The following is a 14784-nucleotide window of genomic DNA, read 5'->3' as shown; positions in this document are numbered from 1 at the left end:
TTCATTTTCTGTGTTCTGGAAGACCTTAATCTTGCTAAACACATTTAGGCAGTAGTAGTTTTCAGGAACATTATCTATATTAGTTAGTACAGATTTTTGTACTTCATTTGATTTTAAGAGCAATCACCAGTTTTACCATTGGATATAGCTTCAAAATTTTTAGACTGCTCTTAGATGCCTCTAAGATAGCAGTAAATGTCCTATGTCTTCTGGTATAATCACAATTTCAAATACATTGGAATTTTGCCTGCTAATTCCCATATTTTGTTAAAAGTGTTGTCAAGTCCTATGTTACAACTACTGCTAACACTAGGGAAAATCCTGTGTTACTATATCTTGATTTATCCTTGAAAAAATATGTCATGGTACTAAACACCTTCTTGAACAAGTAAGACACCAAAATACAGAGAAATTTAAATTATTTACTTAAAGACATAGCTATTTAAATAGTCTCGTATCTGAATTTAAAATTTTGACCTCTAATCTGAGCTAGTACTTTTGTTTTAAATTTATTTTTTTTACTAATAACATTTGACATCTAATTGGGTATTCTTTGGAAGTAATTGTTTATAGAAAGTTGAAATGCCACTTTTATTAAGCTAAAACTTACTAAATTTCTTTATCAAGTATTTATTCTAGCAACGTTGTATGATTTTTATTTTTTTATTCATTACTGTGATCACAGATGCTAGTATTGCCAGCTCAGATTTCTAGAGACCTACTGATATTTGGTTACCCTCTTGTCCTCTACTTGCTTTTGTAGATCTCTTGTTTCTGCTGTTTTGCTGATGGCGTTCTCTGCTCTGCTCCTTGAGTTCTTAAGTCTTCTTTGGGTGATGCTTCACATCCACTCAACTGAAAATAACCCAAAGAGTAGCTGCTTTTCTTTTTTTCTTTTGTCATAAGATTCCTGCACAAGTAACAATTTTACCTGTAATCATGACAAAACAGCTTCAGGCATATTTGGACTTTTTCTGAATAAATTTTGATCAATTCTAATATTTTATATCTCTGCATTAGCTATTGTGAAATGAATCATCTTCAAATCTTTTTAGAATCTCGTATCTGAATCTAAAACTTTGACCTCCTAATCTGAGCTAGTATTTATTCTTGTTTTAAGTTTTTTTTTTTTACTAGTAACATTTGATAGACAAGTTTACCGAATCCCATGGATTTTTATTTTGTAACTTACTGCATATAAGAAACTGTAACCTCAGTACAAGAAATACATAAACCTAAAATGACTGATGATATTGCAATTTTTTACAACCCATTAACAAAAACATTTTATTTCTTTTTTTAGCTACTGCTGACCTTTGACCCTATCCTTGTTGAGAAGGTTGCTATTTTGTTATACCATATCGTGCAAGATAACCCACAGTTACCTCGTCTTTATCTTAGTGGAGTATTTTTCTTTATCATGATGTATACAGGTTCCAATGTGCTTCCTGTGGCTCGGTAAGAACTCTAATGATAATCTATTTAAAATTATTGTTTGGATTGTACATGGATTGATATGTGTGTGTGTACATCATTGCTTTCATTAAACTTCAACACTAATAAAAGAGAAAAATGGTAATTGGCGTACAACGATACCCTTTTCATTGGCTAATCAGGGCTATATGCAAATTAACTGCCAACAAGATGGCGGTTAATTTGCATATGTAGGCACAATGCAGGGAGGCGAAAGGGAAAGCAGGAAGAAGCCCCCTGCCACTGACAGTGATCGGAAACCCAGGGGGGAGCTAAGAGCTGGGGGGCAGGGCAAAGGCTGGCCCTGGGGCCGCCTTTGCCCTGCCCCCCAGCCATGATCAGAGAATCAGGTGCCTTTGCCGCCCTGGCCAGTGATAGCAGGAAGTAGGGGTGGAGCCAGCGATGGGAGCTGGGCACGGTCGAAGCTGGCAGTCCCAGGAGCTAGGGGTCCCTTGCCTGGGCCTAAAGCGAAGCCCACGATCGTGGGGCCGCTGCAGCTGCGGGTCCCCACTGCCCAGGCCAGACGCCTCAGCCAGAGGCGTCAGGCCTGGGCAAGGGGCTGATCCTGCGATTGGAGGGTGATGGTGGTCAACGCCTGAGGGCTCCCAGTATGTGAGAGGGGGCAGGCTGGGCTGAGGGACACTCCCCCCCGCCCCACACCAAGTGCACGAATTTCGTGCACCGGTCCCCTAGTTTCATTATAAAAGTAGTTTATATGTCTGAAAATTTAGAAATTAGACAAATAGGGGAAAGCTACTTAGTATTACACCACTTACCACTTTTATCACATCTAACATAAGAATTTTATCACCTAATATTTTAATATACATATTTAATGTAACCATATTCCTATTGTGCATGCAATTTTATATATTTTTTCTTCTTAAATTTGGATACTTTGTGCTATTGGTGGGTAATTCAGTTGATTAGAGCATTGTCCTGATGTGCCAAGGTCGCAGGTTCAGTCCCCAGTCAGAGCACATAAGGAAGCAACCAGTGGATGCATGAATGGGTGGAAAAACAGGTTGATGTTTCCCTCTCTCTTTTCTTCTCCCTCTCAATAAATACAATAAAAATAAATAATTTCAAAAATTGGATAACTCTTCACGTTATTATTATCTAATCTTAATATGACCATAGTTTAAAAACCTTTCTGTTCACGTAAGTTCTTGTGTTAATGAGAAATTAAACATTTTGGCGATCTGGATTTACAAGTTGCCTTTTACGGCTTTTACTTACATAGAAAGACCTCATCTTTAAAAAAAACTCAGGTTACTAAATCTAAATCAGTTTTTCTGTCTGATCAGTAATCTTTTCCCCTAGATTTTTGAAGTACACACATGCCAAGCAGGCTTTCAAGTCCGAGGAGGTAAGCCATGTGAATCCTCTGCATGCATGTTTCACACGGGGTAAGACGTTCTGGCAGCAAAGCTTCCTGAGCTGTGTATGTTTACTGGATTAGGAGCACGTGAGGGCAGGTGTTATTTTAGTCCATTTTTACAGTCCCTTGTGGTACATCACATTAGTCTAAGCTAATATTTTTTATTTTTTATTTATTTTTTTTATTTTTTTAAGCTAATATTTTTTAAATGAGAATAAATGTTGCCCATTAGACTTAATATTGGGAATTGAAGATGTGGATTATAACGTAACACCACTGTGAATGTGATCTGTTCCCTTTGTGTAAAATTTGGATTAATTTTCATAAATAGTTCATTATATCCCAGAGTCATATATCAATTAACATTCAGTATGACTTAAACTTCCTTTTGTTCAGATTCCAAGGCGGTGATTTCTTTTTTAAAGCTACTTAATTTTTTAGGCGCTTTCAAGTGTTCTTGCCATTTTACTGAGGAGGGAAAGAAGGAATCTAGAAAATGATGACTTATTCAACCTGAAACTTTAAATATACATTTGCAGAGATATTTTTGTCAACACATAACTGAAGTGTGTTTCAAATTTCGTTAGACTTTTTTCATGGAGTGTTGGTTTTCAGATTTTCTTAAGAGCATAAGAATAAACCAAAACCAGACCATTTGTTTAGGAGACTAACCAAGGAATGTTAGACCACTTTGACACTAGACCAAACTGCATGTTTTATGGAGTAGCCAGTGAAGCCCTACGAAATAGTCTGTCTTTCTGATAATATTAAAGTGATGTCCATGCCAGTGTCATTTTCACAACTTTATACAAATGGAAAATGAAAATATAAAAATAAAAAATGTTTTCAAAAATTGCTTCTAATGACACCACCTTAATATAGCCTTAGGCATTTTGGGCATTATTCCTTTTTGTGGTGCAGTTATTTGTATGTTTTCAAATTTTATATGAGAAACTATGCATATCATTTCACCTAACAATATTTAGAATAACTACAACAAAAGTGTTTTTTTATAACAGAACTTTGGATACAGGAATTACTAAATAATAGTATTGTAAAGAACAGAACAAGCAATCTAAAAGTTTAACAGATAGTAAATTTATGGCTTTTATTAGCAAAAGGCCTGAAAATATTCATAATCTAATTTTTCTTTGCACTGAGTGATAAAACCATGTCTGGGTTTTTTCCCTGGGTCTTTGCCAAATCCTAAAGAAATGAAATGTCCTCAGTTTGCCTAGGAGGAAATAAGAGACATTCTTGTCTTTAGGATTTTATTTCCATCAGGCAAAAAAATTAGTTTAAAAATTTGGTATGATTAAGTGTGATCATTACCCTGACTCCATTTGGCCAGCCAGAGAATATGGTTTTTAATATAGTTAACTATACTTACTTTGAATAGGAATTCTTCGTCTAAGTCCTAGCCACCCTTCATGCCAACAGACTCATTTAGACAGGGTTGGGGAACCTTTTTTTCTGCCAAGGGCCATGTGGATATTTATAACATCACTTGCAGGCTGTATAAAATTATCAACTGAAAAATTAGCCTGCTATATATATATTTGGTCAAACATTTAATTAACTCACTCCTATTGCCTTGGCAGGGCCAGACCAAATGATTTTGTTGGCCTTCTATGGCCCAAGGGCCCGATATTCCCCATCCCTGCTTTAAGATCTTGATTTTCTGGATTTAATAATTTTACTTGTTTTTGAAAACAAGCAGCAGGTACAGGTGGGAACAGCAGTCAGCGATGTGACACAGAATAATTGATGTTAATCTCTTTTACATCTTTCTGTGTTGTCCATCACTATTATTCATGGCCAAAGGCCAGTTGGCAGCCCTGGCACCTGAGGAGGTTAAGACTCCTGCAGGGCTGGAGGTGTTAGTTCACCTTGGAGCTTGTCAAGCCACTTTAAACCAAAAACATTTCACTTCACATTTTGCCATGTTTCTATCTAAATTTCCAAAGCACAAAAGCAATTTTTTCTAGTTTTCTTAAATGTTCGTCAAAAAATTGAAAGATAGCTTTACTGTTTCTGACTACATGTTGTTTTGTTTTAAAGTCAAAAGGACAAGATATTTTTCAAAGAAGTATACTTGGGCACATCCTACCAGAAGCAATGGTTTGTTACTTAGAAAATTATGAGTCTGAAAAGTTTTCTGAGATTTTTCTTGGAGAATTTGACACACCAGAAGCAATCTGGAGCAGTGAAATGAGGTAAGTACTCAGTTGATTGTATTTTATACTCAGAATCTTTGCCCCTTGCTGTCTGATTTGACTCTTATTAAAAGAACTGCTTTTACTAGTGTCATAATCTAAAGCTACAACAATCATTGGTATCAAATCAATTTTGACATGATTTGACAAAATTACTGTGACCTTAATAGAGCTTTGTATAAAAGTGTAGACCCTGTTATCATTGGTGCTTCTTAAGTCAGTTTGTAGAACTGGTACGATTTCAGGCAATGAACTAATATATACTTATGGAATATGTGGAGATATAGTCAAAACACAGTTCTTGGATATTTGGAAATAGAACTGTACTCCACTAATTAAAAAGTGTGCCCATATAAAATGAAATATACCAGAGAGATGCTAAATTCATTTTAGAATGAGGATTCCATAGCCAGAACATTTTGACCTTAATCTGGAGATTAGGGTTCCTAACAATTCTTGTTAGGAGGAGAATGCCATAGGAAAAGCTGATGGAAACATAGAAAAAGGAGAAGCCCAGAAGCAGATGTAGTGTTCAGACAGGTTTTGTGCAGGAAAGACTTGGCACTTGAGAGTTCCAGTGTCAAGGCCACCTCTGGAGAATCACTCAGTCCTCTCAGCTGGATGCCATTTGACCTTCTGAGTCATTCATTCACTCTCCTTTGGCTGACTTCACACTCACAGTATCACCTGCTGGTTATCATTTTTATCCTCCCGTAGGTTGACCTATAGGCTTGGCGTGTGCTAGCCACCAATTTGAATATATTCTGTATGATCATCATATTTTTCTTTAGGAAAAAATGTATAGAAATATAAAGTTTACAACACAGTTTTTCTATGTAATGTTTTTCTTCTGAAATTTATTATTATGCATCCTCCATCTGAAAAATGTAACTCTCTGAGTACTGATCAAATCAAGTTTCTGCTTAGCTGAGGGCCAGATCCCAAATGTGGTTAAATTGACTAAAGTAAATACCAAGCACTGAGCTTCTTTGGGATGATAGCTAATTGAGTTCCCTGGCTATGCCCATGTGCTGCATGCAGATTTCTTATCATTTGACCATCTCATGACTAATTTTTCAGTAGCAATGACTTATAATAGGAAGGACTGGTAGTATCAGCCTTTCTTTCTATGGCCTTCTTTGTAGGTAGGTATCCTATTTAATAATAGAGAAACATAGTAATTAACCATAACTTCGCTACCCTTCCCATTGGCTAATCAGCGAGATATGCAAATTAACTGCCAACCAAGATGGCAGCCGGCAGCCAGGCAGCTGAAGCGAACAGGGGGCTTGCTTGCTCCAGTGAAGGAGGAAGCCAAGGTTCCCCACCTGCCGCTGCTGGGCTCTGAGCTTGCACTCTAAGAAACTATGTTGCAATTATAGAAGCTAAACAAACCCCAGAATTCTGCTTTCATCCGTCAGAGCTGGAGTTGCAACAGAGTTTCAATTATAGAAGCCAAACAAACCCAGATACCTGCTTTCAGCAGCCAAGGTCTCAGAGCTGGAGCCAAGCCTCAGAGCTAAAGCCAGCTCTCAGCTCCAGTGACAGCCATAGAAGGTAAATAAATCCCAGAATGAAAAAAAAAGAAAAAAAGAAGAGGTTGGGAGCTTCAGTCACCCGCCAGCCTTAAAACGGCGCTCAGCCCCTCACTCAGACTGGCCAGGCACCCCAGTGGGGATCCCCACCCTGAAGGGGGTGCAACCAGCTGCAAAACAGCCATCATCCCCTCATCCAGGTTGGCCAGGCACCCAAGCAGGACCCCCACCCTGATCCAGGATACCCTTCAGGGCAAACCAGCCGGCCCCCACCCGTGCACCAGGCCTCTATCCTATATAGTAACAGGGTAATATGCAAACTGACCCTAACAGCAGAAGGACTGGGAATGACTGGTCACTATGACACACACTGACCAACAGGGGGCAGACGCTCAATGCAGGAGCTGCCCTCTGGTGGTCAGGGCGCTCTCACATGGGAGGAGCTCTGTTCAGCCACAAGCCAGGCTGATAGCTGCTAGTACAGCAGTGGTGGTGGGAGCCTCTCCTGCCTCCTCAGCAGTGCTAAGGATTTCCCACTGCAGTTTAGGCCTGCTCCCCGCTGGCAAGTGGACATCCCCCAAGGGCTGCCGGGCTGCCAGAGGGATGTCTGATTGCCATCTTAGGCCCAATCCCCCAGGGAGCGGGCCTAAGCCAGCAGGTGGTCATCCCTTGAGGGGTCCCAGACTGCGAGAGGGCACAGACCAGGCTGAGGGACCCTTCCCCACCCCCCCACCCTCCAGTGCACAAATTTTTGTGCACCAGGCCTCTAGTTACAAATAAGTTTATATCCATTGAAAGTTTTTACATAAGTTTAAAATACCCTGAATAACATTCTCAGGATATTCTAAACAAATGAGTTACTCTAAAGAAGGTCCATGTAATTATTTTGCATGATTACCTATCTTAACCTTTTCTTTAAAATCAAATAATCGTTTCATAATGCTTGGATGTTTTTATAATTGTAGGCGCCTCATGATAGAGAAGATCGCTGCCCATCTTGCTGATTTTACACCTCGTCTTCAGAGTAACACGAGAGCACTTTATCAATATTGTCCCATCCCAGTTATCAACTATCCACAACTAGAAAATGAACTATTTTGTAATATTTATTACCTCAAACAACTTTGTGATACACTCCGATTTCCAGATTGGCCAATTAAAGACCCGGTAAGTTAGCAGATTAATTTGTGCCTTCTTAAAGTATAAAAAATAGCCGCTAATCATTTCAGCGTATTTTTTCCGTCAATGCTAGAAGGATAATGGCTTCCTGAAGTATTTCCTCTTACTCTAAGCACCATATAAAGGGTAGTTCAGTATATTTGGGTACACACCAAACTGAAAGATTTTTTTTTTTTTGAGGGAGTATTAGGATTTTTATAATCTTAAACTTCTGTGACAGAAACGAAACAAACTTAATTTCATGTATATTACACGATTGTATACTATATTAACTTGGTGGAAGCTTGTCTCTAGAGCAGATTAAGTTCACAGATGTCGGAGTTAGGTGGTGTGGGACTGAGTCTCAGTTTGGCCTTAGGCAGTAGTACTACTGATACTTACAATAGCAACTATCTCATGTGGTAGTCAGGAGACTATGTGAGAATTTGCATAAGATACACAGCACAATTCCTAGCACACATCTGAGGCAGTATGTGTGACATACTTATTTGTATAGTAGTATCTACTGCCTGCCTGTCCACAGTGCCCATGGGACCCCTCCAGTGTGAGCCCTTGGATATCTGCCTGAAGCCTGGAATAAAGTAGGCCTGGCCACCCTGTTGGATTATTATTGTAGCAGAGGGTATACCATTATCTTTACCATCAAAAGGTTTCAGAACTGTTACCATTTGTGCCACCAGGCACTGCCTCTTTATAGTGCTCTGACCACATGAAGGCATGTAGATTCTGCTACTTGTTCTGGATTCAACTTGAGATAGTTGAAAAACTATGGGCTTTTTAGTCAGACCTAGGTTTGAGTCCAGCTCCATCACTTAATAACTGAGAAACATATAGCTATCTCTCAAAATCTCAGTGTTTTCATGTGTCATTGAGATTTCTATACATGCCCAAGTTTCAGGCTTGATTCCCAGTAGGGGGCAAGGAGGAGGCAGCTGATCAGTTTTTCTCGTCAATGTTTTCCTCTCTCTCTTTCTCCTCCCTCTCCTTCACCCATTCTTTCTCTCTAAAAAAAAAAAAAAAAATCAATAAAAATATATTTTAAAAATATATAGTCCTGAAACAAATATCTTGCTATTCAACAGTGTTTTGGTTATTTGTATTTCAGAAAGCTGTTAATTGGATAGTCTAGAAATGTCAGTTTAAATAAATATAGCATAAGGATTTTGTGGCTTGCAAATTATATTCTGAAATAGTTTTATTTTAACAGATATAAATTTTAATCCTCTGTCTTTAAGGTTAAACTTCTAAAAGATACCCTTGATGCCTGGAAGAAGGAAGTAGAAAAGAAGCCACCTACTATGTCAATAGATGATGCTTATGAAGTGCTTAATCTCCCTCAAGGACAGGGACCGTGAGTTACTTTCAGTATTATCTTCTCCCTTCGTCTTGCAGTTCCTGTTATGCATGAGGAAGAGATTTTATAGCAATACTAGAGGCCTGGTATGTGGGGTTCCTTAGCCTGGCCTGTGCCCTCTCGCAATCCAGGATCCCTCTGGGGAATGTTGGACTGCCAGTTTCAGCCTGATCCCCACAGGCCAGGCCGAGGGACCCCATGGGTGCACAATCTGTGTACTGGGTCTCTAGTATGCATAGAAGATCTTTGGTTAATCTCTCTCCGCCCTCTCCTTCCCTCCTCCCCACTTCACTCTGAGATTCATCAGTCTGTTCCATGTTTCCATGCCTGTGATTTCTGCTCCTGCATTGAGAGTCTGCCCTGTCATGGTCAGTGCACATCATAGCTACTGGTTAAACGGTTGAATGGTCACTTAAGCTTTTATATATATAGATATATAGATGCCTGAGACACTAAATGACAGATGCTTTGAAAGATTGCAGATTCACTTTATCAGTGAAATTTTACAGTAGAATAGATATGTTAGAGAAAAATAGTTTAAAAGACATTTTCTTAAGTATAAAATAGAATGTCTACATTTTGGGGAAGATTGATAGTTAAAATGACGCAGAATTATAGAGTTCAAAGTGATATTCTGGAAAATTTTAAAACAATTTCTTACTTCTTCAAACCCCAAATGATCTTTTGTAATTATAAGTGAATGATAACCTTATAGAGCAGCGGTTATCAACCTGTAGGTAGCGACCCCTCTAGGGTCGCCTAAGACCATTGGAAAAAAACACACATATAATTACATATTGTTTTTTGATTAATCACTATGCTTTAATTATGTTCAATTTGTAACAATGAAATTGGGGGTCACCACAACATGAGGAACTGTATTAAAGGGTCACGGCATTAGGAAGGTTGAGAACCACTGTTATAGAGGAAAAATTTAGGTTTTATCTTTTATGTGAAAAGAAAGGATAATCTTAAATTTAACTGGGTTTGATTTGACACCATATATATTATCATGTACAGTAAAATAAGGTTCTTAAAGTTCCATTTTAGGTGATTGTGTAAATATTTTTTCTTGCACCTTACTGTATTCATAAAACAATTTTCCTATTTAACAGGCACGATGAGAGCAAGATCAGAAAAGCTTACTTCAGACTTGCACAAAAGTACCACCCTGACAAGAATCCAGAAGGAAGAGTATGTACTACCTATGGAATTAGGGCTTTTGGGATTGACTTTATTTTACTCAGTTACTGTTTTAGACAGAAAATAGATATATTCATCCTCTGTGTCAGAATATGCCTCATAATATAACACCCAGGGTGTGTTTAACTTCAAGCCCATGTTTTCTGCATGAGTGGTCCTCCCTTAGTTTACCAAAAGCACTACCCTTGAGACTAGCAACTTAGGGATTTTGTTCACATGACTGTTTTAAGTATTAAATGAGATAATGTATGTAAAGCACTTAGCAAAGGGCCTGCAATATAGTACTCAATAAATAGTAGTTCTTATACTTATTTTTATTTTATTTTATTTTTATAATAATTTAGGAACTATCTCTAGTATATAGCAGTTTAATATCGTATTTACGGTGTAAACCACTGAGGAAGACATTTTTAGTAAATTATATTGAGATCATTGAATAGCTATTTGAAAGGGGCTGGGGGTGAGGGGGTGGATTTCACCTTAAAAGTATACCAGTTAGATTACAGTTGGAATGAATACCTTCATGTAAAACAGAATAAAACAAAAAAATAATAACTAAATAAGTTATTGGTAAAATACAAACTAGCTGTGTTCTATTTCAGTTTTGATTAGAAATGTTCCAAATTAAAAGTTAATTATCTCTGTTTACATACAGGATATGTTTGAGAAAGTAAATAAAGCATATGAATTTTTATGTACCAAATCAGCAAAAATAGTGGATGGACCAGATCCAGAGAATATAATTTTAATTCTGAAAACGCAGAGCATTCTCTTCAACCGTCATAAAGAAGGTAAGCATGTGTTGTTTTCAAATTTTCATTTACCCTCCACCATGTTACTTTCTGAATATTAAAATAGAATATTAAAATATTCTACAGCGTATTTTAATAGATTTATAATTATTATTGCAAAAGGCTTTTGAAATTATATTTTAGATAGAGCAAGAGTAGTTTTTCATAGGAAGGTTCAAAATGGTGCTTATTTTATATCTATGTTTTTCAATATTTTGCATTCCAACAAGATTTCAGTATTCCTTCCTGAAGGACATTTGTATTCTGTGGAGTTACTTGGTAATTTTTTATCTTTAGCCATTTAGCAGCAAACATACAAATGAGATCTAAAAGGGGTCTGACAGTGTTTGATTCAAAGATGATTCAGTGTTCTTAAATCACATATAAAAGACTCTGCCCATCATGACTCCAAAAGCCTCTAAAGGTTGAAAATGCCAAGAGTGTTTTGGTCTTTAAAAGAGCAATAGAAACTTTTGAAATGACTGTATACTTCCTACTAACCTTTTATTTCCTATGGTAGCTGTAAAAACCCTCAGTTTGAAAACCACTGTTACAGCTTAAGAAGTTGTGATTGCAGGGTACAGTGTTACTGGGAATTTTCAGCATGTTTGTATTCCATTTGTGGTAACTAACAGTGGCAGCCAAAAAGCTGGGTATGTTGAAAACTTTGAAGACTTTTATGTTGGGGAGTTACGTTCAATATGGCAGATGTCCATTGGCTTTGGGACTGAACTTGGTTTATAGCACCAAGTGGAAGATCCATTTGCTCTGCAGAGTAATGTTGGGAGAAAAGGAAGAGAGGCCAAAGTGGGTCGGGGATTTGGTGGTGGTTGGGGGTCGGGGGGTCGGGGGGTCGGGGGGTCGGGGGAGGGATCTGACATAAGCAGGTGGAACACTGGGTAATTGAGGGCAAGTGAAGTTGCAGTTTAGGTACATATTGGAGGGGACAGCATGGGGATCTAGCAATTGGGTCATTAGAGAGTAGTGACTAATTGGTTCACTTCTGCATATGAATTGAATAGAACAGATTTGTAAGCATTTAGTTATATGTTATTTATTACTTATCAGCATGAGTTTAAAGGCATCTTTTTCAAACCATTTGTTTTTTGTTTTTTAATATTTTTTTATTGATTTCAAGGAGGAAGGTAGTGGAAGAGAGAGATAGAAACATCAACGATGGGAGAGAATCATTGATTGGCTGCCTCATGCATGCCCCTACTGGAGATGCAGCCCACAACCAGGGCATGTGCCCTGACCGGGAATTGAATCATAACCTCCTGGTTCATAGGTTGAAGCTCAACCACTGAGCCATGCCAGCTGGGCCATTGGTTATTTTTTAGTGGCTGATAACCCTGTACTGGTCACAGGTGAGGTGCAGTTGTGGCTCACCGTTGGTTTGTTATCTAGGTCAGAATGTTTTTTTCACGCTGCGTTTTCCACTTTTCCCAGGCTTGTTTATACCCACTGAGCTTGGTGGGGGACCTGGTCTGTTAGGCTTAAAATGTATCCATTGTTCTTTCTTGCCACATATATGTATGTACGTGTTAGGATTACTAGAACCAATTGCAGGAGGCTTTTTTTTAAAAGCCATTTTAGAAATGCATTTACTTAAGGCAAATTACTGGTCATAATCAAAAGGCAAAAGCTCTATGCTGATTTCAAGTGGGATTATAGAGGCTCTTATAAAGTCACAGTCTCTTTTGCTCTAGAATAAATTATATTCAGTATTTTTAAATGTTCATTTTATGATAACTGATGAAACAGAAAGAAAAGTGCACTTGTTATTCAGAAAGTAGAATATAAAATATTCACTCATTTAAATCAAATGTCTGCCCAGCTGATGTAACTCAGTTGTTGAGCTTCTACCTGTGAGCCTGGAGGTCACAGTTCGATTCCTGGTCAGAGTACATGCCGGGGTTGCAGGCTCAGTCCCTGGTTGGGGTACAGGAGGCAGCAGATCAATGATTCTCTCTTATCATTGATATTTCTATCTGTCTGTCCCTCTCCCTTCCTCTCTGAAATCAAGAAAAATATATTTTAAAAAATAAATAAATCAAATATCTCTCTTTTCTTTATAAAGAATTACGGAAATCATGATTGTTAATACAGTCTCTGGTGTGTTGGCTGTGTCTTGCTGTCTGAGATCAGGTGAAAAGTTGCAAAAATCACATGGGACAACATAGAAACTCAATATGCTGCAAGGGATCAAACACTAAATTCAGTTAATCTATCAGAAAATATTCTTTTACAAGTGGAAACATTTTAGAGAAATCAACCAAATAAGTTTGCTAAAAAAGAAAAGATCCAAGGGATTTGTAATTGTTTTCATTTCTTTTTATAAACTAGAATTAAAAGACATTTAAGATGTTGAATATCATTTTTTAATGCAATGTAATTGAACAGTATCTAAATTAACTAAATTAGTTTTTATTTTGTTTGTTGTTTTCCCAACACTAACCTTTGGTTATTTCAGATTTACAGCCTTACAAATATGCAGGATACCCCATGCTGATTAGGACTATAACCATGGAAACTTCAGATGACCTCCTTTTCTCAAAAGAATCACCTTTGTTGCCTGCTGCGGTAGAACTGGCTTTCCACACTGTTAACTGCTCAGCCCTCAATGCTGAAGAGCTCCGACGGGAGAATGGAATTGAGGTAATATGGATGACCTTGGCGTTTACTTTCCAGCTAGGTTAGTTATATTGTATGACTTCTGGCAATAGAGAATTCACCAAGTACAAATAGTTGGTATAGTGTGTATAATTGATGCCAACAGATAACAGTGTTACAGTCCCTATATTCTGGTATCAAAATTAAAGGTAGAAATGGAGCTTTATTTCATGTGAATTGGAGAGTATTAGATTCAAAATTGATAAGCTTAATATTACTTACAAAGTAGCTTTTGGGGACCACTTAAAAAGAAACTTTTAGGAGCCCTTTGTTTACCTGTTTATTTAACAAATATTAATTGAGCAAACATTTACTTAACCAAGCATCTAATATTCCTACTAGAAAAGGCTTTTCAGACTTCAAGTCAGAATGGGAACTTAATGGTTGGCTTCTTTCTTTGCAGGTGTTACAAGAGGCATTTAGTCGCTGTGTGGCTGTCTTGAATCGTTCTAGTAAACCAAGTGACATGTCAGTACAGGTGAGGCTAGTTTCTGATGTTTTGCTGAAAATCTTTGGTTCCTTTGGTGTTCTGATATTTGCTAAAAACCTTTGATGTGGTGTACACATATTACTCTAATCTCTGCCTTCATCTTCACATGGCATTCTTCGTGTGTGTGTGTGTGTGTGTGTGTGTGTGTGTGTGTGTGTGTCTGTATGTCTCGGTGTCTAAATTTTCTCTTTTTATAAGGACACATATTCTATTGCATTAGAGTCCATCCTAATGACCTTATCTTAACTTGATTACTTCTATAAAGATGCTATTTCCAAGTAAGGTCACATTCTGAGGTACTTGGGGGTTAAGACTTTAACATATCTTATAGGGAAGACACAATTTGACCCATACATTGATATTGCAAGAAAGAGATAAAATCAGGAAAGAATAAGGAATACTGTAAGGGAAAGTTTCAGGAAATAGAGCTCACAAATCCAGGAACTTCTAAGTCTAATAAAAGTAAAGGGAAAAACTGAGAAATGTCTT

General features: G+C 37.7%; 1 protein-coding gene across 8 annotated transcripts in view; it reads left to right on the top strand.

Annotated features, from left to right (window-relative positions):
* Positions 1-14784, top strand: part of DNAJC13 (DnaJ heat shock protein family (Hsp40) member C13) — a 121034-nt gene that overhangs the window by 70767 nt on the left and 35483 nt on the right. For 7 of the 8 annotated variants that reach the window (XR_009448546.1, XM_059663949.1, XM_059663947.1 and 4 more), the window contains 9 exons: positions 1304-1458; positions 2797-2851; positions 4916-5070; positions 7571-7772; positions 9020-9135; positions 10254-10332; positions 10997-11132; positions 13606-13790; positions 14209-14283. Coding sequence is in view for 7 of the 8 variants with exons in the window: in XM_059663949.1 (XP_059519932.1) it covers positions 1304-1458; positions 2797-2851; positions 4916-5070; positions 7571-7772; positions 9020-9135; positions 10254-10332; positions 10997-11132; positions 13606-13790; positions 14209-14283 (1158 nt within the window). In the remaining variant the exon portion in view is untranslated. The remainder of the gene's footprint in view (positions 1-1303; positions 1459-2796; positions 2852-4915; positions 5071-7570; positions 7773-9019; positions 9136-10253; positions 10333-10996; positions 11133-13605; positions 13791-14208; positions 14284-14784) is intronic. The other variant, XM_059663946.1, reaches the window with a different exon arrangement.

The sequence above is a fragment of the Myotis daubentonii genome, chromosome 14, assembly GCF_963259705.1.
Source record: "Myotis daubentonii chromosome 14, mMyoDau2.1, whole genome shotgun sequence".
In the NCBI taxonomy this organism is placed as follows: domain Eukaryota; kingdom Metazoa; phylum Chordata; class Mammalia; order Chiroptera; family Vespertilionidae; genus Myotis; species Myotis daubentonii.
Note: the sequence above shows the minus strand (reverse complement) of the source record. Positions and strands in the feature narration are given on the sequence as shown.